General features: G+C 35.8%; 1 protein-coding gene across 2 annotated transcripts in view; it reads right to left on the reverse strand.

Moving 5' to 3' along the window:
• Positions 1-304: 304 nt before the first annotated feature.
• The window catches only part of Ulk2 (unc-51 like autophagy activating kinase 2), a 104,886-nt gene continuing 80,368 nt past the window's right edge, over positions 305-24,822 (reverse strand). For both annotated transcript variants that reach the window (XM_026411357.2, XM_077800673.1), the window contains 10 exons: positions 24,128-24,414; positions 23,629-23,816; positions 23,029-23,132; positions 11,875-12,024; positions 10,240-10,448; positions 7,312-7,490; positions 6,777-6,895; positions 6,296-6,453; positions 3,721-3,856; positions 305-2,519 (listed from right to left, as the gene is read on the reverse strand). In XM_026411357.2, coding sequence (XP_026267142.2) covers positions 2,461-2,519; positions 3,721-3,856; positions 6,296-6,453; positions 6,777-6,895; positions 7,312-7,490; positions 10,240-10,448; positions 11,875-12,024; positions 23,029-23,132; positions 23,629-23,816; positions 24,128-24,414 — 1,589 coding nt within the window. In that variant the 3' untranslated portion in view covers positions 305-2,460. The remainder of the gene's footprint in view (positions 2,520-3,720; positions 3,857-6,295; positions 6,454-6,776; positions 6,896-7,311; positions 7,491-10,239; positions 10,449-11,874; positions 12,025-23,028; positions 23,133-23,628; positions 23,817-24,127; positions 24,415-24,822) is intronic.

Below are 24,822 nucleotides of genomic sequence, written 5' to 3' on the forward strand. Positions count from 1 at the left end.
ATAAGAATTGTAATGCACTCTGCTGTCATTTATTTTTTTTAAATCAATTAAAAAAAGAAATAGGTGATATGAAATTTAAAAATACACTAGGTGCACACCTGTAATCCCAGCTACTCAGGAGGCTAAGGCAGAAGGATCATAAGTTTCAGGGCAGCCTGAGCAACTCAGCAAGACCCTGTCTCAAAATTTAAAAAGAGCAGGAGATAGAGCTCAATGTGAGTACCCCTGCCAGTGTAATTCCCAGTACCCTCCCCCAACAAAAAAAGAAATTAAAAAATACTCATGGAAACATAAAGCACTTGTTTATTATTATTGCTATAATCAAGGCAAAAATCTCTTAAAACAATCAGCCTTGATAATGGAAATATAATCAGAACCATTACTCATAAATTTACAGTTTGTTCTCTGCTGTTGAGAGTTCACTGTTTCATACACACTAACAATAACAAGACCTTGACTACACAAGAGGAAGAAGAAAGAACTTGGAAGTTACAAAGAATGGCTTGACCACTTTCCTAGTTCCTGACTTCAGACTAATCACTTACCCTCTTTGAACCTGTTTCATCATGTGTTTAAAAAAAGTTAGAGAGGGGGCAGAATAACCCTACCCACCCACACAGAGGATCAACTGAGATAATACAGGGGAGAACATGGAGGAAAGTGTAAACTCTAAAAATTATACAAAAATACAGTATCACTAAGCAAGAAGGGGAAGTGATCATCAATTTATGGAAGCCTGAAATACAGTCACCAAGAATCTTAAATCCTGGGAAATCCTGGGATGTGGCAAAGGACCTTAATGACCAAGTCCCCAGACTAAGGAAGTATCTGCCTTGACCATTTAATATGGACCCAACTGTAACCTAGAAACACTGTCAGTTTTATTTTACCTTAATATACTTTTGTATAGGTAATAATAAAAAGGCTATTACACAACAATTCAGTGAGTTTTAACTAGTTTCAAGAATAACGCATGCAATTACAAATGAGAGGTAGAAAGACACTGTATTAAAGACCTAAAAATACAAACATCATATAAATAAATGTTCAAATTAACTGCTGGAATTTCATACAGATAAATAAAGTAGAAATTACATTACTTTGTCAAAGTAAAGGAAATCCATGTTTGTTTATTTTTATCAGTACATTAAAATTAGAGTAATGCTGAAGAGCTTCTGCACACTGTCAGTTCAAAATATTTTATGTAAAAGGCTTAAAATAATAGGATTAAAACTGGTGAATGGTTTATTCAAGTATTCAAGCAGGTAAGTAAAAGAAACCAAATAATATACAATGTATGAAACATTACTAAAAGGATGTTAACTGCCTGCTTTTCCATTACAAGCTATTTGGTGAACTGTCAAGATTAACATTAAAAATACACGTTAGGCTGGAGAGAGCTGCCATTTTCCTAAGAGAAAACAAACCTAATTTTTCACTAACTTCATGTAGAAACTCCACATCACTAACAAGCCTTTGATCACCAACTTTGTTTTGGCCCTATGAAAATTCTCAAGAGTATCTCTTGATTCATGATAGTTTTTCTAATACTGTCCAAATAAACCTATTCTTTAATAAACCTAAAGTCACAGGCATCAATGCACATTTTGCATGCACAAGGAAAAATGCAAACAAAGTAAACATCAGCAACTCAAAATATTACTAAGAAGATCTGTAGGTGTAAATAAACAAATAAAAAATGCAAAGATTCACATGAACACAAGTTTTGATCATTTAAAAGTTCAATAGTGATTACATGTGAATTCTGGAAAGAGTATATGTATATAATCAAGTAAAATACTTTAAACAAGTCCATTGTGCCTTCAGTTAGTTTTGAATTGCAAAATCCAATACACAGTTGTTTTAATAAATTAGTGCAATATGAAAGATTTTGGAAGAATTAACGAATGTCCATACTAGATCAAATTGAAGATTTCAAAATTTCTTCCAAGAGCCATCTTTTGCTTCTTCTTAAACTATTTCTTCCTGAGCTGTTGAAAGATGCATGCTCAGGTTCAGACAAACTCACCCCAAACATCAAACTGTCTGACGAGGTGTATATTCTTGCTTGTGTACACCTCAGCAAACACATGGCATTTCATACATTGCTCTATGAACTGAGTGAAGTGCCACTTGCCTTATTTCATGTTTAATTATCCATAAGAATAAATGATAATTCTAGTTCTAAGGTATGTTTATTTACCAAGTTCAAACAGGGAGCAAACTGGAATACTCTTGCTTCTGTTTCTACAAAGAAAAAGGGAAAAGGGAGTATCTTCTCCAGTAAGGCAGATTTTCTACAAATGTAGTTTTTGGATTGTTTTTCCTTTTTGAAATTGCTGCTTGTTCTTTGGTAGTCACCAGTTAAACTAGTTTCCTGGGGATGGGTGACAGAACCAAGCTGTAATCTCAAATGTATCACCTCATGCTCCCACGCCGGTCCATGGACATGCCTGCTTCTCACACAGTCGCAGTGCTACAGCAGAGTGCTGACAATCTTCTTTCAATACTAGATTTATCTAGAAATAATTTTTTTAAAAAATCAGAATTAAAAGTACTTATATTTTCAAAACCAAGGAAAGAACAACTAAGGGGAAAAAAATCACTAACTCTATTGGAATCATTGTCTCTTTTCAATCTTTTCCCGGAAGGTAATAGAATATATTTTCTTCTATCTGGTAATAGTTTAGATATATGATTTTTAACTTAGCGGTAAAATTCAGAGAAGCACATCGCATAGAGAACATTTGGATTTTAACATCACCTTCTCCTTGAAAATCAGATTGCTGGTCTTATATCTGATAAGTAGTAATATCCCCTGGAATCCCATCCATCTCTAGTACATATCCATTACATTCTCCATTACATATTCTATACAGTATCAATCTGCAATACATAGGCTCTTTATAGGATTCTTCAGTCACTAAGCCCAGGATGCTTAAGAGTGTTATGTTCAACAATAAAAACAACATTCTCCTACATACATGAGCACACACTTGCTAAAAAGGGATGCAGAGTAGAAATCTAAAAACCATCTGTAATTTACACGCATAATCTCTAATCTTCACAACTCTGCAAGGTAGGCATTGCTATCCGCATCATATAGTATAAGGAAAATAAGACAATAGAAAGGTTAAATGGTTTACTCAAGTTTGGAAATCCAAGATTCAACCTAGGCAGTATGTTTATAATCCCTAAGCTCTTTTGTTTTAATATTTTTTAGTTATAGGTAAACACAATATCTTTATTTCATTTTTATGTGGTGCTGAGGTTTGAACCCAGTGCCTCATGTGTGCTAGGCAAGCACTCTACCACTGAGCCACAACCCCAGCATCCCCCTAACCTGTTTTTATTATATACTGCAAGAGACTACTAAATTGCCATCAATAAATATAATGGTCTTTCCTTATCCCCAACGGATATATTCCAAGACCCCCAATGAATGCCTGAAAGCATCAAGAGTAACAAACTATCTATAAGCACTGCAATACTAAGACAAGAGATCTGATAACCAAGAGAGCTACTAAGTGACTAAAAGGTGGGTGGCATATCTAATAGCATGGATAGGCTGGACAAAGGGAAGGAGCAATTTATCACACTATGGATTGTTTGTTTCTGAGTTTTCCATTTAATATTTTTACACCTTGGTTGACCTTGGGTACTAAAAATGTGGAAAGCAAAACTGTAGATACTGGAAGACTACTGTGTAGGTCAGCTTACATTTATGTACATTTTCAATATCTGCAGGGTCTTGTAGAATCTTGGTTAGGCCTTCCAAGAGAAGGGCTGCCTTATGGTAACGATAAACAATATCTTCAGTCTGCTGAAACATCTCATCCAGGGCTGCAGACTGAACCTGGAACCAGTCAACAAAAAATTCTCAAATTTTCCAAGAAAATACAAATTTATCTTAGCAATGCAGCTTTTAAATAGCATCTACCTAAAATTAACACATTTTGATGAAATGCTATAGCCTACTAAACTATACAGAATTTAGATTCATCAGGATGAGCTACTTAAAGTAAACTTCATTAAAAGATTGTTACAGTAATATGATGAAATGATGTTAAAAGTCTAGTCAAAAGAATTTTCAGGTATGTGTAGTTATTCATTCATAGATAATTACTGAGCACCTACTAATGCCAGGCACTCAGCATATAAATAAAGGAGTGCTCACAGTCTAAAGCAAGACATAAGTCTGCAAAACATGCATTTCTTCTTTTCTTTGGTACCAGGCATTGAACCCAGGGGCACTTGACCATCAAGCTACAGCTATAGCTCTTTTTTGTATTTTATTTAGAGATGGGGTCTCCTGAGTTGCTTAGGGCCTCTCCATTGCTGACGCTGGCTTTGAACTCAAGATCCTCCTGCCTCAGCCTGAGTTGCTGGGATTACCATGCCGGGCCAAAATATGCATTTCTAATTCTAAGGGACAAGTCTTATTTCAGGAGAAAGCATCAGGATGGTACAGAATACACAGGAAGTCCACCTAACCCTGCAAGAGGATATTAGGGGAAGCCTCCAGAAGATAATGTTTAGGCTGAATTATAAAGAGGAGCAAGAATGAGCTGAGTAATGGGAAAGGTGGGAAGAGGTCTTTGCAGAAAGAGAGAATGGTAGTTATTCATACGGGTTTTCCCAACAGCATTCTTATGTTCTCTTTGATCACTAAATGCCAGAACTCTCAGTAATCTGGTATTCTAATTGTTAATATGCTCTTTCAAAAAATAATTTAAAGATATTTACAGTCAACCAAATAAAATAGATAAAGAAAATCAGAGCCATGAAAACGAAAGAGAAAAATATAACTAAAATGTAACTGTTGATACCTCTAAGCTTCCTAAGCACTAGGCAAAAAGAAGAACCTACTTAAGTTACAGGGCTGTTATTATCAGAAAGGAAAGAAGCATTATAATTCCTTATGAGAGGACATTTTTCTGGGCACAAAATTCTTAAAAAGTCTTTTTTTAGGGGGAGGGAGGTTGCTGGGGATTGAACCCTGGGGCACTTTACCACTGAGTTACATCTCCGGACCTTTTTATTTTTTATTTGGAGATAGAATCTCACTAAGTTGCCCAGGCTGGCCCTGAACTTGAGATCTCCTCATTAGCTGGGATCTTTTTCCCTGTTAAGAATACTGAATAACAGAATGCATCCTCATCAGAAACACTCTCTTCAGTGGCCTTATGAACTCTTAATTCAGTGTAAAGTAATACAATGCATATTATTCCTATCAACAGTTTAGAACAATAAAATATATATTATTCCTGTCATTTTATATTCTTGTTATTTTCATGTGACTATTCATTTTAATGGCTTTTGAAATAAGACAAAGAGTATAGTAATAGTACAATTCAAAGTACACAAATAGGTAAAATCAATTACATTACTATGGTTAAAAAAAAAGATTAGTCAAAAATAAACTTTCCCCACTTAATCACTTATTTAATAGCTTCTATTTTTATCTATGCTTCAGAGCAATTTTTCCCCAGTAGAGAAAGAAAACAAATTATTTTTGATATTATAACCAGACAATTAGAAAAGTAGATTTTACTTGATGCTTATACTTTAATAAGGTCAGTTAAGTGGAATCTGTGCCCATGAATTTTTATATTGGTTAACAAAGCAGTATATTTTCTAACAGTTTTACTAAGCTAAAATTTCTTAAATAATAGAAAATGTAGAAACAAGTCCAGTTAATGCTTTTAAATGCAAACTACTAAAAGATGACACCATGCCTAATCTTAGCAAAGTTTAGCAGCAGCTATAAAAAAATTCTGGGCTGGTGATGCAGTGATAGAGCACTTGCCTAGCACAAGGCCCTGGGTTTAATCACCATACCACAAAAATAAAAAGAGAAAAGAGAATTTTATCAAAAGTGGTAGCCAGACTTAAGGAAGTTCATTAAATAAATTATATTAAATGTTACTTCAATGTTGGTAAGGATGGGCGTGGTGGCACATGCTTGTAATCTCAGCACCTTGAGAGGCTGAAGCAGGAAGATCACAAGTTCAAAGCCAGCCTCAGCAATGGAGAGGAACTAAGCAACTCAGTAAGACCCTGTCTCTAAATTAAATACAAAATAGGGCTGAGGATGTGGTTTAGTAGTTGAGTGCCTGGTACCCTCAATCCCCAATACCCTCCCCCTACCAAAAAAAAAAAAATGTTAGAGAACTTCAATTCCTCCTTTTGTAGGATGTTATCACAATAATAATTACAATACTCTGGATTCAAAAGATAATCTTAGAGATAAGTACTGCCGTGCTATACAATATTAAACCTTAAAAAAGCTTACCATTTCCACAGCACAATTATAGATGAGTTTCTCTGCAGTTACACTGTTGATTTCATCAATAAATCTCTGTTTGTCAGAGAAGAAGCGAGTCAGCTTTTCTGTGAGTTTTTTGCACATGGTGATGCAGAGTTTATACCGATCGTTCAGATTTTTGACAACTGGAAAAAAAGTTGAGATGAGAACTAATTTTAATTTTCCTCTAGAAATGATGACACAGTGACACACACCTTTTGTGATGATTTAAGGAAAGTAACATTATATGATCACTGAAAGGAAGGATCAGAAATCCAGTTCTATGATCTCTATTTCAGTATGAAATGACAAAATAAAGCCCTTACAACCTTTCTGTATCAAATACATGTACCAAAAACAAAACACCAGCATCTTTTTCCCTATTAGGATACTGAATAGCATAGTGCCTCTCTCTCCACTGGACAGGAAGGGACGAACTCCAGGACTCCTAAAGCCACAGCTGCCATACCTTGTTTCACGGCTGAGGATGGGCTCAGCTTCCCGGACTTGATCTGAGCTTTGGCAAGATGCAGGGAAGCTGCAAGCAGCTGTGCTGCTTTCATGTATAACACCAGCTGTTCTACCCGCCTGTACCAGGAAGACAGGAATAGAGAGTTACCTTGAGAACCAACCCACCAGACTTGGGGCTCTAATATCAGGCCACCATTCAAATATCCTTTCTATAAGCATATTCTCCTCCTAGTTTTTTAATGCAAATATAACCCCTGAAGGGAGAAGATTTGACATGAAGACAGATGTGTGAACTTTGACTACAATAGAAATGCTCAGATAAAAATCCACACCATCTCCCAATAAAGGCAAGGCTTAAAATTATAAAATTCTCTTGGCTCATATAGTGGCATCTTACACAATGAAGTAACTTAGAGATTCCTTTGAAGATTTTAATAATATTTGACCTTCAGTAGCTGACAATGCCAGCAGCTCAGGCACAAGGTTACAGAAAGCATGAATATAGCAATAAAATGACAGGCGGTGGCACGTACCCCCAGTCTTTACTCAACTGGCTGATCTGGTCCACAACCACACTCTCTTGAATCTGGTACAAGGACACTGCAGATGTGCACAGCTCAGGGTTCCCCCCCCTCACAGCTGTTAGGTCCAGCACACACTCCGTGAACATCAGCATCACATTCAGATGGCGTAAGGTATCTGTGTGTTCTCGCTGCAGCAAAGACACTGTCTTAGAACATTCTAGATAAAGAATTTCTATATATAGCTGGGTATGGGGGCACACACCTGCAATTCCATCTACTTGAGAGGCTGAAGCAAGAAGACAAGTTTGAGGCCAGCTTGGATAACTCAGAAACAAACAAACAAAAGGACTGGAGATAAAGTTATGCAATTCACTGGTAGAGTGCTTGCTTAGGCCCTGAGTTCAATCCCCAGTACAGGAAAAAAGAAAGCTTGACTGTAGTTTTTCTATATGTAGTGTTTTTCCATACTTATGAATGTCAGAATAATCAAAGGAAATTGACATTTTTAAATTTCAAAAAGCTGGTAAGAAAACAAAAATGAAACCAATGTGGGTTTGTGCAAGTGTTTATGTATGTTTCAGAGCACTCACATAAGTTAGCTCCAAAAAGAGCAAGACATTGTGCTTTTACCAGAATTAAAACAAAAGAATTAAAAAAAAAAAAAAGATCAAATCAATATATTCACGACAAAACAGATATCAAGACTGCAAGGACAGCTACTTGGGAGGGTGAGACAAAAGGTTCAGAAGTTCGAGGCCAGCTTGGGCAACTTATGAAACGCTGTCTCAAAACAGAATTTTTAAAAATGGGCTGAGGATACAATCTCATCAGTGCTCAGTAGGAAAATACCTGCCTAGTCTATGTGAGGCCCTGAGTTCAATTTCTGGTACCAAAAAAAAAAAAAAAAAAAAATTAAATGCAAGGATACTCTGCACACTAAAATCACTTTTTTAAATTTTTTGAGATGGGATCCCTGCTATGTTGCCCAGGTCATCTCTTATCTCCTGGGCTCAAGGAATCCTCCTAAGTAGTTGGCATTACAGGTATGTGCTAGTATGCCCAGCTCTTAAATCACAATTCTTCATAGTTCAGTGAGTTGTTATTTTAGTTTCTGTTGATTTTTCAGTCAATAGTAGATTCCTAATACCAAAGCTCTAATTTTCTGTGTTCTTTTCAGTTAGTTAAAGAGAGGAGCATAGGAAGATAGAACAGCAATCTGAGGGATGCTGTAATTTTAAAATATGTAGTCAATTTTTGCTTTGAGATTTTTGTTTAGTTGTAAATGTATTTTGAAATCTTAAGCATGGCCTAAAAGTTAATTGAATAACTTACTCTCCTTTTATGATTAAAAGAAGAGAATAGTTTTCTTAGATACAAGAGAATAAACCATTCAATTTTTGAGTCTCTCTGCTCTGTGACAGCATATTGTCAACTATATGCTCCAACATGTTCAAACATGTACTGGAATGTAATTTATGTCTAATTGGATGTAGACTAAAAAAAAAAAAATACTCAAGTTTATTTTTTCCAACTTTAGATTGGACTAGATACACTTTCAAAATTACTACCACAAAATCACTACTAAAAATTTGCATGCAATATTTTGTAATTTTTATGTGAAAAGCTATTATTCATACAAAATATTAATATTAGAGATCCTAAATGGAGAAAAAATTTGCTCTTTAGTTGGTCCAGAAAGTTGATCATTTTAATTTAAACCTCAGGCTAAGTTAAGACCTCAGGCATTCAGGGACTGAGGACAGACACATCATCCTACAGAGTGTTTTCCTTGAGTCAGGATTGAGGAACTAAGCATACACAGCTCTGAAATCATAAAACATACTCTGGTTCTGGATTTACGCTCACATATTTCAGGTTATATACAATATGTTTCTTTTCTGGAGAAGTGGACCCACAGAGAAAAGGTACTAATCTATAAACATGAGCATCCAGTCCATTTGGCAGGTATATTACTTTGTTAATGAACAAAATATGTCATTACTGGTTTACTATTATTGTTAAAAATTTTAAATTAGCTGGGCGCCTGTAATCCCAGACTCAGGAGGCTGTGGCAGGAGGACGGAGAATTCAAAGCCAGCCTCTGGAACTTATCAATGTCCTAAGCAACTCAGTGAGACCCTGTCTCTAAACTTAAAAAAATACAAACAAGGGCTGGGGATGTGGCTCACGGGTTAAGTGCCCCTGGGTTCAATCCCCAGTGCCAAATAAATAAATGATGTTTTATTTTTAAAATTTAAAATTTGTAATTTAAAATAATAAATAAATTATGCCTATTTATTTTTATCAAAGAAAACTTTGAGAATAAAAGCTTACTTTTTAGGACACAGATTATGCTTCAAAATATTATAAATAGTAAATAAACTTTGGATAAAAAATTGAGAACACATAATGTGTCACTTCCTATGAACATGGTTGCTATGGATGAGTGTAGCAACATTATTTTGAAAATATAATATTAATGTTTTTCAAATAGAAAAGAAAGAAGCAGACATGGTGGTGCACGCCTGTAATCCCAACAGCTTGGGAGGCTGAGGCAGGAGAATTACGAGTTCAAAGCAGCCTCAGCAACTTAGTGAGGCCCTGTCTCTAAATAAAATATAAAAAAGGGCTAGGGACATGGCTCAGTGATTGAGTGCCTCTGGATGTCTGTAATCTCAGCAGCTTGGGAGGCTAAGGCAGGAAGTTCAAGGGCAGCCTCAAAAACTTAACAAGACCCTGTCTCAAAATAAAAAATTTTAAAAAGAGCTGGGGATGTAGCTCAACAATAGAATGCCCCTGGGTTCATGTTCCCAGTATGGGGGCAGGGGGAGGAGCATAATTTCAGAACTGCTCAATTTATTTTATCCTTTTGTCACCACTAGAACACTCACATCATATCAACATTATATTAACACACCACTGTAGTCTTTTCTCTACCTCCATCAGTGTCTCCTCTGGCAGTTCGGGGGCTTCAAAAGTGATAAGCCCCTCTAGGCTGGGGGGTGAAGCACCATAAGGCACATATCTCAGGCTGGGAGCTGCCTCTGCTCCCGGTGGGGAAGAGCCCAAGCCCGGGCCAGGTGGGGAGCCCACACACACACGGCCACTTGCAGAGCACAGAGAGCCTCCTGAGCTGCTGGACCCCACTGCAAGGAAACATAAAACACAGCACAGCGTCCTGAGTTAGGTCACAGAGGGGCTTTTACACCCACTGCTCCTCTTATTTACTGAACAAAACCTACTGAGTAATAAAGTTCAAACAAAAGTCCCTTATCCCCACCCAACTTTACCATACGAATAGTTTTTAGTTTTCCATGTTCACTTACAATCCTTGTCTATGTGTATATTTTACAGATATCAGAGCTAGTTTTCTTATATTCTACTCTAAAAAATTTGTACCATAAACATTTTTCCTGGTTGCTCCATCAGTTTCATAATTATAAGATTCAATAGATGTATAGTAATTTACAATCTGGAGTCATTTATACTATTTCTGATTTTTTTTCATGTTACAAATATCACTGCAATGAAATTAACCAAGTTTTTCCTTCTTTCAAATGACTTCTATGTGATAAATACTCAATAATGGTATTATAAACAAGAAAGGAATTACCAGATGAATATTATAAGCATTTTTACAGCTTTTCCTAAGAATTGACACATTATTTTCTATAGCAGCTGTAAGCACATATCCACTAAAGCTTGACAAGACTGGGCATTAAGTTTTTAAAAATGTCACTACAATTAACAGATATAAAATGTTACTGTTTTAAAATGGCATTTTCTTACTTATCGTATAAAATTATAAATATTTATAAAACTAAGATTTTAGTTCTACCTATCTTCTTTTATTGATAGCAATATCCTGATTAGCAACTTATTTAGAATAAGAGAACTTAAATAACACAAAGCACAATATATATGATGGTATTATATACTGACTTTGAGTCCAATCTAAATACTTTCTTATTTTCTCTATTAATAAACTACTTATAGAATATGGATAATAATAAAAATATATTAGCCTATCTAAACATAATGTGTCACTTCCTATGAACACGGTTGCTATGGATGAGTGTAGCAACATTATTTTGAAAATATAATATTAATGTTTTTCAAATAGAAAAGAAATACTGGTACCCAAAGTTCAAAAATAAAACTTAAGCTTCTAGAAAAAATAAACAAACAATATACTAAAATAAGATTTCAAAATATAAGTTGAGAATCACTATGGTTAGACAGCTGCTTCTTCATGGATCAATTATTTATATTTTATATTATATATATTACATATGAACATACAAGCATAATGGATATTTCTAGATATATATATATATATATACACACACACACACACACACACACACACACATAATGTAGCACTTTTACTTTACAAAGTCCCCCCATCCAAAATGCTGCCTCATTTAGTACTTCTAACCCTTGTTCACTGGCAAAGAAACTGAAGACCAAAGAAATTCAGTGACTTTAAGTTGTAACACTACATTACCCTCAGAATACCACACTCCAAATACTTGCCACAGATTGTCCTTGAATAGGACAAACATTTCTCACCTGAGGTGGTTCTTGTTCGTAGGACCATATGGGTACAAGTGGGGCCTGTGGCGCTGTGTGGAGGAGACCCCACAGTGAAGAGGACAGCCCTAGAATTTGTAGCGGTTCCTGCGGGTGGTGCCAGTACAACACCACAGGCTCCTGCAGGAGCTACAATAAAGAGTTTACAAAATGTCAGGTTACCTTGACAGTGTATTTACTATCTACAGGTGGAATTACAGGGAGACTTTAACTTTTGTATTAGTTTTCCTTAGCAAAAGCATTTATTACTCAAAATCAGAAAATTTGATGCCACACTTCCATTAAAATATTATAATCTCAGATGTGAATCTTCTTCATACCAAAGTCTAATATTTAGTTACTTTTGTTTTGTTGTAGTGCTGGAGATTAAACCTAGGACCTTGCACACACTAGAAAAACACTTCACCACTGAGCTACATCCCCAGCCCTTTTTGTTGTTTATTTCAAGACAGGGTCTCACTAAATTGCTGAGGCTGGCCTTGAACTTTACAATCCTCCAGCCTCAGCCTCCATAGTAACTGGTATTACAATTGTATGCCACCTTGCCTGGATCATCTCCAGTCCTTCATAGTTACTCCTGAATACTTCTAAAATACATGAACTGCCAAGTCATACCTGTTTAAGATAATTTGAAAAAGCAGAAACTGGGAACTGGGAATACAAATGTGAAGTCAAAGTGAAATGGTGATCAGAAATATCTATTGTAATACAGCTTCAGAAAAACACAAAAAGTTGAGACAAGTATAGAACAAAAACCTAACATCTGTCAGGATTTGAAAACAAGAAGGACAGATGTCAAAGGGACTGAGGGACAAAGTTTGGGCTACATGAAGAGTTGGTGAAAAGCCCTTCATCTATCAAACAGGCAGAATCAATAAAATTATTGATTTTTACATTCAACCATTACATTTCTGGGAACACAGAATGAAGGCAGGATTAATTTAATCATAAAAAGCACTTAACAAAATACAGAACAAGATTTCCTCAGTGCCCATCTTATCTATAGTACCCAACAAAATAAGAGCACATATCAACAGAGGTAGAAAGAGCTCATAAAGCTCAATTCACAATAGTTAAATTATGGAACCTACCTAAGCCTTTCAACAGATGAATGGATAAAGAAAATGCAGTACATAAAAACAATGGAATATTACACAGCCATAAAGAAGAATGGAATTATGGCATTTGTCAGTAAATGGATACAACTAGAGACTATCATGCCAAGTGCAATAAGCTCATCCCCAAAACGCAAAAGCCAAATGTTCTGATATGCAGATGCTGACTCACAATAGGGGTGGGGGGAAGAGGAGTTTACCAGATTGGACAGGAGGGAATTTGGGGAAAGGAGGGGGATGGGAATGGGAAAGATAGTAGAATGAATCAGACATAACTTTCTTGTTCATATATGAATACACAATCAGTGTAATTCCACATCATGTACAACCACAAGAATGGGAAATTATACCCCGTATATGTATGTCAAAACACATTCTACTGTTATATATAACTAAAAAGAACAAATAAAAATATAAGAAAAAAGTGGGAGGAAGCTCATAAAAATGTCATAGGGAGCAAGGAAACAGTAAGCAGAAATTAAAGACCACCTACTGTTACAAAAGATGTACCTTCTCTTTACTTAACGTTCCAAGAATTTATTTAAGGGATGTTCATGGGTAGATTTTAAGACCCAGTGACACAATTTTTTTCTGAAGGTCTCAAAGTTTTCCTATTTTCAATAGTTTTTGTTTTATAAAACAGAAACTTCATGGTTAGAAAACAGAAGTTTGTAACTTCAAATGATATAACAAAGTTCATGTGCCCAAAAAAAAGAGAATACAAATTATCAAAGATGCATTTTATGCCTAAATATTCTTTAAGGAAAACTTAGTTTCACATCTATTAACCTGGACTTAAAACTATAATGCACACTCACATGGAACTAGTAAGCTCTGTAAAATTCAGATTTATATGTAAAAGAGAATAAGACATAATAAGGTCACACTTAAACAAGCTGTTTTCCAAAACTATTCTAACTCCTGGTGACTTGGTGACTTTTGGCAAAAAACACTAAAAAAAAAAAAAAAATGATTCCATATTCTTAGTGTGAAGAGCTCCACAACCAGTTCCTCAGTGAAACAACTATACTGATGAAATGTTTTTAAAAACAACCACTTAAGGCTAGGGGTATAGTTCAGTGGTAGAGTCCTTAGCCAGCATGAGAGAGACCCTGCTTCAAATCCACAGCACTGCCCAAAATAACAACTTAAAGTGTCTAGAAATTGTCCTTGAAGACATATAGGAAGAGACATGTATTCAAGAAAATTCATGTCTACACACCCAAGCACAATGACACATGCCTGTAACCCCAGCAACTTGGGAGGCTGAAGCAGGAGGATAATAAATTCGAGACCAGTCTCAGCAACTTAGCGAGACCCTCAGCAACTTTGTAAAATCTTGTCTCAAAAAATAGGTAGGTAGCAAATGTGCCCCTGGATTCAACCCCAATAAGCTGCAAAAGAAAAGAAAAGCAGCACAAACACATCTCAGCAATAATTGTGTCTGGCCTCTACTCACAGGGTGCAAGTTCTGGCCCAGGCCAGTGGACTAGGGCCCTTAAACACGCACTTCTGCTTATTTATCTAGCAGAGGTAATCAAGAAGACCAGAGGCTTCCATCTCTGTCTAGCACCAGGCTTACAAAGCTGGGGTGTCCCTCCAAGACAAATGAGCAACTGTTATCCCTAGCTCCAGAGCAGTGGTAGAGAGGTATTCCCCAATGCTGGGGAGGCAGGGAACAGAGAATTCTGAAGCTCTCTCCAGGGCACCTGACTTTGTTTGAAATAAGAGATCACCTAAGGGTGCTATCAAAAAGGATGAAGATTTGGGTGATGAGCAAGTAAAAAGAAGCTGGTAACTCCATGAGAGCAACAACTAAATAACAGACCAGCTAGAAGTTTATCAGAACCAGGGAAAGATAGCCAAGAACCCTCCTGCGGTACATACAAGGTTCAAATACTATCCTCAAAGACTATTTCTACAAATTGGCTAGAATTTAACTCGACCTGTGAAACAATTTATCTCCCAGGGCACTGTTAAAAACAATAAAGCAATCAACTGGTAATTAGTGGAGGCAAACAGTTGAGTGTGATACCATGAGGTGAGAGATCAGAGAACATAAAGAATCCTGCTAGAACTGTGAAGAATGGCCAGGTAGCTAAGTGGTAGACCACCTACTGTGTCTAACATGTGTTTAAGTTCCTGGATTCAAATCCTAACACTGCAAAACAAAACCCGAAATTATTGTCTACTTGGCCAAGGTTGTATCCTTTAAAGATTGACATCAGGCTGCATAATGCAAGGCAAACAGACTTCACTGAAATAGTCCACCATGACTAAACAAATAAGAAAAGAAAAACCTAAGCTGGGTGGAAGAGAGCCACACTTAGAATTACTACAAAATATTACATAAAATGTTCAGTTTTCAACAAAAATTATGATACAAACAAGTTATTAGGGGCTGGGGTTGTGGCTCAGTGATAGAGTGCTCACCTAGCTTGTGCAAGGCCCTGGGTTCGATCCCCAGCACCACAAAAAAAAAAAATAAAGGTATTTTTTAAGTTATTAATAAAGTATAATCCTACACAGAAAAAACAGAAACTACCTGAAGTCTAAAATGTCAAACTAATCAAAGACTTCACAGTAACTATTTTAAACATGTTCAAATATTGAAAGGAAATCAGGCTTTAAAAAGTAAAGCAGCCAGACATGGAGGCACATGCCTATATTCCCAGCTACTCAGGAGGCTAAGAGCTTTGGCAGCTTTGTGAGACCCTGTCTCAAACAAAAAAATAAATTTTAAGGGCTGGGTGTGTAGCTCAGTGATAGAGTGCCCCTAGGTTCATTCCCTAGTACCACAAAAAAATAAAAATAAAATAGAAAGTAAACGTATGTATGATGATAATGTCTCATCATTCAGAAAAAATAGAAATTATTTTTGAAGTAGAAAGTCTGGAATTTAAAAATACAGTCATCTTCCCTTATCCACAGTTTTGCTTTCTGTAATTTATTATCAGTCAATTGTCCAAAAATGGAGAATAAACAGTTCATAAGTTTCAAACTGCTCTCCATTCTGGGAAGTGTGATGATATCTCATGTTGTCCAGTCTAAGATGTGAAACATCCTTTTATCCAGCATATCCAGAGTGATATACTACCCACCCATTAGTCAATTAACGGTTATCAAATTCACTGGTGCAGTATCACAGTACTTGTGTTCAACTCTTATTTTATTTAAAAGTGACCCAAAAGTGAAAGAGTAGTCATGCTGGCCAAAGAGAAGCCATGAAGTTCTTCTTTCAAGAAGAATGAATATACACCAAACCCCCAGCCCCTGCCAAAAAAAAAAAAAAAAAAAAAAGCAAACACTGAGATAGCAAAAGAGATAACCATGTTTCACATTTTCACATAACTTTTATTTGTTATAATTGTTCTGTTTTATTACTGTTATGGTAAATCTCTTACTGTGCCTACTTTATAAATTAATCTTGGGTATGTATACGTAGGAAAATGGGACACATGGGGTTTGGTACTACCTGAAGCCTTCAGGAATCCACTAAAGGTCTTAGAATGTACCCCCAGCTGCAGATAAGGGGAGACTACTATATAATAACATAAAATGAAATTCACTATAGGGCTCAAAAGCAGATTTCAACTGGCAGAATAAAGAATCTCTGAATTTAAAGGCAGATCAATGAGAACTAGGTAATCTGAAAAACAGAGAAAGAGAACATAGTATAGTTGACCTCTGAACAATATGGAGTTTGTGGGGCGGCAGAGCACCAACTCTCACACAGCTGGAAATCTGAGTGTAACTCCTGACTCCTCCCAAACTTAACTAGTAATAACCTGCTATTGACTGCAAGTTTTACTAATAATATTAACAGTCAACTAACAAATATTTTGTACATTACATGTATTATATATGATGAATAATATGTAGGAATGACAAGAGATTACTTTGTTGTTTTTTTTTGAGAGAGAATTTTTTTAATATATATTTTTTAGTTTTCGGTGGACACAACATCTTTATTTTATTTTTATGTGGTGCTGAGAATCAAACCCAGCGCCTCGCGCATGCCAGGCAAGCCACATCCCCAGCCCAAGAGATTACTTTTTACATTTAATTTTTATTTTTTACTTGACATAATATTTGAACTTATTTATACAGGGTACAGTATTATAATTCTAAACATGTATACAATGTGTTATGATCAAATTAGGCTAATTAGCATTTCTATCTCCTCAAATATTATCATTTCTGTGTGTTGAGAACCTTCAAATTCTTCTCTGGTTATTCTGAAATGTATAATTAATTGTTGTAGACTACAATTACCCTACTATGCCAAAGAACATGAGAACTACTACTCTCCCTGCACCAAACTGTATTTTGGTATCCATTATCTGCCCTCTATCTTCCTTCCCACTACTCTCTCTATTCTCTAGTGATATCTATTCTATTCTCTATTTCTATGTGATCAGCTTTGAGAACATGTGTTATTTCTGTCCCTAGCTTATTTTACTTAACATAATGTTTACTTGGGTTGCCAAAAAAGTAGGGATTTCATCCCTTTTACTGTTGAATAACACTGAAATATTTTCTTTATTCATTCAACAATCAATGGAAACCTATGCTGATTCTGCATCTTTAGTACTGGGAGAAGTGCTGTAATAAACATGCAAGTACATATGTCTCTTTGGCATACTTATTTCATTTCCTTTGGATATTTAGCCAGTAGTGAGATTGCTATGTCATATGGTAAAGTTTTCCAGTTTTAAGGAAACTCCATCCTGTTTTCCACAATGGATGTACTAATTTACATTCCCACCAATAGTGTATGAGAATTCTCCTTTTTCTACATCTTTGACAGCATTTGTTATTTTTTATATATTTATTTATTTATGTGGAGGGTGAGGTTGCTAAGGATTGGACCAGGGGAATTTCACCACTAAAAATTATATCCCAAGTCCTTTTCTTTTTTTTTAATTCTTCATTAATAATTTTTTTTTTTTTTGGTACCAGGGATTAAACCCAGGGCACTCAAACACTGAGCAACATCTCTAGCCATACATACATACATACACACACACACACACACACACACACACACACACACACACACATATATATACATACATACACACACATACACACACACACACACACACACACACACACATATATTTTAATTTAGAGACTGGGTCTCACTGAGTTATTTAGGGCCCCGCTAAGTTGCTGAGGCTGGCTTTGAATTCATGATCCTCCCACCTCAGGCTCCTAAACTGCTGGGATTACGGGTATGCACCACTCTGCCTGGCTCAAATCCTTTTTTTAATAATTGTTTTCATTCTGAGACAAGATCTTGCTAAGTTACCCAGGTGTCCTCAAACTTGCAATCTTCCTGCCTCGGTCACTGCAGTCACTAGATCAGAGACATGGGCCACTGAGTCCAGCAGCATTTGTTACTACTTGTCTTTTTGATAACAGTTATTCTATCTGGGTGAGATGTTACCTCACTGTAGTTTTGGTTTCCATTTCCTTTATGATTAGTGATTTTGAGCAGTTTAGCTCTCTTTTGAGAATTTTTTATTCAAAAATTTGCCCTATTTAAAAAATTGGATTATTTAGGGTCTTTTGCTATTGAATTGTTTGAGTTCATATTATTCTGAGTAGTAACTCCTTGCCAGATAAATAGTTTGCAAATATTTTCTCCCACGCTGTAGAGAACTAGGTATTACTATTATTTCCTTTGCTGTGAAGGGTTTCTTAATTTGATAGTAATCTCATTGCTCTTGCTGCCTGTGTTTTGGGGGTTCTTTTTTTTTAATGTATTTTTTTCTTGTAGTTAGACACAACACCTTTATTTTATTAATTTTTATGTGGTGCTAAGGATGGAACCCAGGGTCTCACATGTGCTAGGCGAGTGCTCTACCACTGAGCCACAACCCCATCGATATTTTTAGGTTCTTATCCAAAAAAAAAAAAATTGCCTATAACAATGTTTTAAATTGTCTATTTTCTTATGCTAGTTTTAGTTCTTACTTGTTTAGGCCCTTGATCCATTTTGAGTTGATCTTGTGTGCTGTGTGTGCTACTAGGGATTCCACACAGGGCCTTATGCATGCAAGGCAAATGCTTTAGCACCAAGCTACACACTCCTAGCCTTTTAATTATTTTGAGACAGAGTTTCTCTAAATTGCCTAGATTGGCCTCAATCTTGTGATCCAACACAACTGACATGAGTTGATATGTTGTATATGGTGAGAGGTAGGAGTCTAGTTTCATTCTTCTGCATATATATATATATATATATATATTCCTTTTTTTTCTTCTTCTGTTGGCACTATATTTTTTAATCTAGAGGTGCTTTATCACTGAATCATATCCCTAATCTTTTTGTTGTTGTTGTTATTTTGAATAGGGTCTCACTAAGTAGTTGAAGCAGTCCTTGAACTTACAGTCTTCCTGCTTCTGCCTTCCAAATCTCGGGGATCACAGGTGTGTACCACTGCTCTTAGCTTGTATATCTAGTTTTCCAAATACCATTTATTGAACAGGCTATCCTTTCTTCACTGTATGTTCTTGGCACTGCAATATGCAATTCACTGGAGAGACAAACTGCTCAGGTGAAGATGATTACAGCAACACAGTAATTTAAGCAGATATTCATAATAGTTAAACTCACTGCAATAGTATCAAGAAGTAGCTATGAAATTATTAAAGTAGTACCATATATGCTATAGTTAACTTTATGCTGTTATGATTTAATACTGCATTTTTATGTTTGTTTATATTTCTCTCAATAGTAAAGGCAGCCTTGTACATTTTTTCAGTATCTTTGATCAGTTTTAACTTTTCAAAATAGATTGTGTATATTTTATGGTGATAAATGATAAAATAAACTTTTATATACATGTATTTTATGCATTCATGACACCTGATTTAATTTTTTCAATATTTTTAGGCTACATGATTTGTCTTTTAAGTTTTTAATCAAACTGTTGTAAATCTCAAAAAAAAATTGTGTGTATGTGTATAAATGGACCCAGATAGTTCAAAACTATGTTGATCAAGGGCCAACTCTACAGTGAACAGAACCTTGGAGAAACATGAGACACAATTGAGTATACCAATATAAAAATAATGAGGATTTAAGAAGAAACAGGAATAGAAAAAAATATCCAAATAAAGAATGGCTAAATACTTTAAAAATTTGATAAAAACACTAATCTACATATCAAAAAAAGCTCAAGAATTCCCAAGGAGAATAAAGGCAAATACCCAAAATCATCAGAGTAACCAGTGAAAGACACAAACCTTGAGAATAGAAAGAAAAAAATAATTTGCAAAAAAGAAATCAAATAAGAGTAACAGATAACTTATGAGCAGAAACTATGGAAGCCAGAAGGCAGTGGGATGGCATATTTAAACTATTGAAACAAAAAGCTATCAACCATGAATCTTCTTTTCCTCCAGTAGTGGGGATTGAACACAGGGCTCTTATTAAATTGCAGAATCTAGCCTCAAACTTGAGATCCTCCTGAGTTGCTAGAATTACAGATATGCATTACCATGACTGACTGGGAATCTTTTATGAATCAAAACTCTTTCAAAAGTGAAACCAAAAAGATATCCCAAAATGTCTAAACAAAAGCTGAGAGAATTTATTGCTAGCAGACCTGTTATTCTAACAAGAAAAACCAATGAAAGTTCTTCAAGTCTAAAATAAATGACACCAGAAAGTAATTTTATCTGAGTGAAGAGAAACAAAAGAACACAGATAAAAGGTAAATATATAATTATAAAACATTATAACTGCATCATTTTCTCCTTTATTCCCTTACATGATTTAAAAAGCAACTGTATAAAACAAGATATATATATAATTGCATTGTTGGACCTAAATAGAAATGGAATATAGGAGGCAGATGGGAGCAGAAATTTCTTGCAGTAAAAAAGTGACACCAGATGACAACTCAAATCCATAAAAACAAATGGAGAGAACAAGAAATGGTAAATAAGAAGGTAAGATAACTATAAAGAAAAACATGTTTTCTTTTCCTACCTCAGCTTCTTTAAAAGACATAACATACAAAGTAATTATATAATAATGTATCACTGAGTTTCTATAACAACAACAATAGCATTAAAAAAAGAAAGCAAAAATATAGTACTTAAAGAGGGAAGAATTATTTAGGAGTAATGTTTCTGTTTCACTGGAATCCAATTAGTATAAATCTTAAGTCAACTTAAAATAAATCTTAAGATAACTTACCATGATTATTATAAGCCCAAAAACAACTAGGAAGAAAAGAACTAAATCAGGCACAGTGGCACATGCCTGTAATCCCAGTGTCTCAGGAGGCTGAGGCAGGAGGACAGCAAATTCAAGTCCAGCCTCAGCAATTTAGCAAGATCTTGACTCAAAATAAAAAATAAAAAGGGTTGGAGATGGGACTCAGTGGAGAGCACTTACAAAGCATGTGTGAGGAGGCACTGGGTTCAATCCTCATCCCCACATAAAAATAAATAAAGATACTATGTCCATCTACAAATTTTTTTTTTGGGGGGGGGGGCAGTACAGGGATTGAACTCAGGAGCATTGGACCACTGAGCCACATCCCCAGACCTATTTTGGATTTTATTTAGAGACAGGGTCTTAATGAGTTGCTTGGTGCCTCACTTGCTGAGGTTGGCTTTCAACTTGAGATGCGCCTGCCTCAGCCTCCCGGGCTGCTGGGATTACAGACGTGCATCACCATGCCTGGCCACTCTGTCATTTTAAATAAAGGGCTGGGGATGGAGCTTAGTAGTAAAGCATCCCTGGATTCAATCCTAAAAGGAAGGAAGAAAGGAAGATAGAAGTGAAAAACATCATTAAGGGGACCAAAATATGAAACTAGAAAATATTCACTTAATGCAAAAGGAAAAACAAAAAGAACAAGAAAACAAGCCAGGCGTGGTGATGTACACCTATAATCCCAGCAACTTGGGAGGCTGAGGTAGGAAGATCACAAAGATCAGCAACTTAGTGAAGCCCTAAACAATTTAGCAAGACCTGGTCATAAGATAAAAAATTAAAAGGAGCTGAGGATGTGACTCAGTGGTTAAGCACCCCTGTGCTCAAGCCCCAGTACCAAAAACTAAGAAAAAAATCCAAAAAGTAAAATGTATAGGTAAAAACAACTGTGTCGATGATACTAACATGTAAACAAATTAAATAATCTAAACAATAGGTGGAGATTGTCAGATTAAGGAGACCCAACTCTGTGTTTACAGAGGACATACTTTAGTGTCAATGATACAGCAAGGCTGAAAGTGAAAAAAAAAAAGGGGGGGGGGGATGACACCATGCAAACAACCATCATAAGAATTACACCGGCCTTCTCTTCAAAAACCTTGCAGACAAGAAGAGAGCACTGTGAAATATCCCTTTGGATTAGAAACCACATTCAATCAGATATTTTGTTGGCCCAGGTACTTTGTCCTTTAGATATTCAGAAGTGAGTCAATTTAAAAATCAGAGAAAATAAGAACAAAGAGGTTACAATAGACTCCAAATTTTAATATACATAATAATTACCTAGGGATTCCCAGAATCCATCCGCAGAAAACTTGATTAAGCAAGTCTAGGTTAGGGTCTGGAACATCCATTTTGTTTTTGTTTTTGTTTGTGATAAATAGTTCACAAAATCTAGATGTGAGTGTCTATGGATGTAACAGTCCCTAAAACAACTATGAAAGGTTTAGAGATCTCAGTAATCAGACCTTTATAGGATTCAAGTTGTTGTCAAATGCTCACGAGTATCTGTGTTTTTAAGCTAACTTTGGCCTATAAAATCTTACTAATAAAAAACATTCTTGGAAGGAATTTCTTCCAATTCAAAGGCTGCTGATCATCAAGATACCAAATAAGCCTCTGTCATCATAGATATGAGAAATGACTGCCAATACTTTAAGATTATACATCTGAGTTGTTTTAAGCCACCAGTTTGTGATGATTTATCACAAGAGTAATAAGAAACTAATGCATATACTTACAAATTACCTGCCTAAAAAGAAACTAGATTTTTCTTACCTATATCCATAGGCCGTTCTGTATTTAAACTATCAGTGCTGCCCTGGTGTCCACCTAAAGATGCCTTTACTTGTTGATCTGATAACTTCCCAGTACTGACAGATCTAAAAAGAACAGTGATGCTATTAATGGGAAATTCACTTTTTAAAAATAGAAGGGTTAATAGAACATTAGAAAGCAAGGAAACGAAAAATAGATGCCAAACAATTCAAGGTAAAGATAAACTTCCGTAACAAAAATAAAAGACAGGGGCTGGGGTTGTGGCTCAGCGGCAAAGCGCTCGCCTAGTGCATGTGAGGCCCTAGGTTCAATCCTCAGCACCACATAAAAATAGATGAATGAAGCAAAGATATTGTGTCCAACTATAAGTAAAAAATAAATAAAATAAAAGACAGAAATAAAATGTTCAAATTCAGGGAAAAGCTCTTTATTCACTCAGTTATAGTAAGTTTTCGGACCCTCTGAAGTACACCATGTGCATTAACAATCATATAGCTTATGCTGGCTACTAATGTAGTCTGGTTGCTTTTATAACAAAAATGTACTTATTTTGCTATTTCAGTTTTCATTTTTAAGATTAGAGAAGAAACAATATCTTACCTGCCAAACACTGCTTTGTTCTGTTGTTCAAATCGATGCCTCTCACTTCCTTGTACCAAAAGGCAATGGGAACATTCCCGTGGGTCATTCCCATCTTTGGACTGCCCTTCAGCAGGCCCATGACGAGTAACCAAGGCTAACAGGTTGGAAGACGCTTGTGTTTTAGGGATTTTGAAAGGAGCTGTGGTCTAAACAAACATATGTAAACTAGTTAATATGATGTATAAATTTTGGCAGGCTTTGAAGTTAGTCAGACTGGATTCAAACATTGGCTCTTCCATTTACAGCCTGTGTGATCTTGGACAGTTATTTAAGCTCTCTAAATCTCAATTTCCTTTTCTGAAGATTAATGAGATCATGCACATAAAGCATTCAACAAATATTTACATGGTGCCTGATGCATAGTAAGTAAGTGCTCATTAAAATTATGGTTATCTTGTATTCTTTCCATAAAGTACTAAAGCAGTTCATGATCTACAAAAAGATTTAAGGAACACACCTTAGTAGGAGAACCAATGATTGTTGGTAAAGGAGTTTTAAAGAACCAATCAGAACTCCGTGGAGAAGATCCCATATGCTTGGTGGGAGATGTTCCAAGGCTGCCAGGCCGACTGGGCTGAGGTGAGTAGTTGTATCCAGCCCCAGTATGGGATGGGCACACAGGGTCAGAGTGCTGTTTTCTTAGCTTCTGTTTGTTCTGATAGATGTCAGTAAGGGTAGGGGCGCTCTGCAGTCTAGCACCCAATAAGAGAGACTGTGGTGACTGAGCCTGTGGTACTGGAGAACCTACCAAGAAAATGAATGAAAAGGTGAACCAATAGTGAAGTATACAGCAAAAATTTAGGAAACAAGAGGGCAAGTTTTAAAATGAGAATTCTGATGAATGTCTTATTCTTTTTAAAGTATTTTTAGTTGTAAATGGGACACAATACTTTTATTTATTTATTTTTATGTGGTGCTGAAGATCAAACCCAGTGTCTCACACGTACTAGGCAAGTGCTCTATCTCGGAGATACATGACGGGCACAAGATGAAATATATTGATGATGAATAAATATATGAGCTATTTTTATCAAGAGCTAACAATTCAGATTAATGCAAGGTCTAAAAGGATTATGTAGTAAATAGTTAAAGTTAATGAAAACAACAAAAGGCAACACTGGATTTCTGTTCTTGTTTTTTTTTGTTTGTTTT

Source organism: Urocitellus parryii, chromosome 7, assembly GCF_045843805.1.
Source record: "Urocitellus parryii isolate mUroPar1 chromosome 7, mUroPar1.hap1, whole genome shotgun sequence".
Classification (NCBI taxonomy): Eukaryota; Metazoa; Chordata; class Mammalia; order Rodentia; family Sciuridae; genus Urocitellus; species Urocitellus parryii.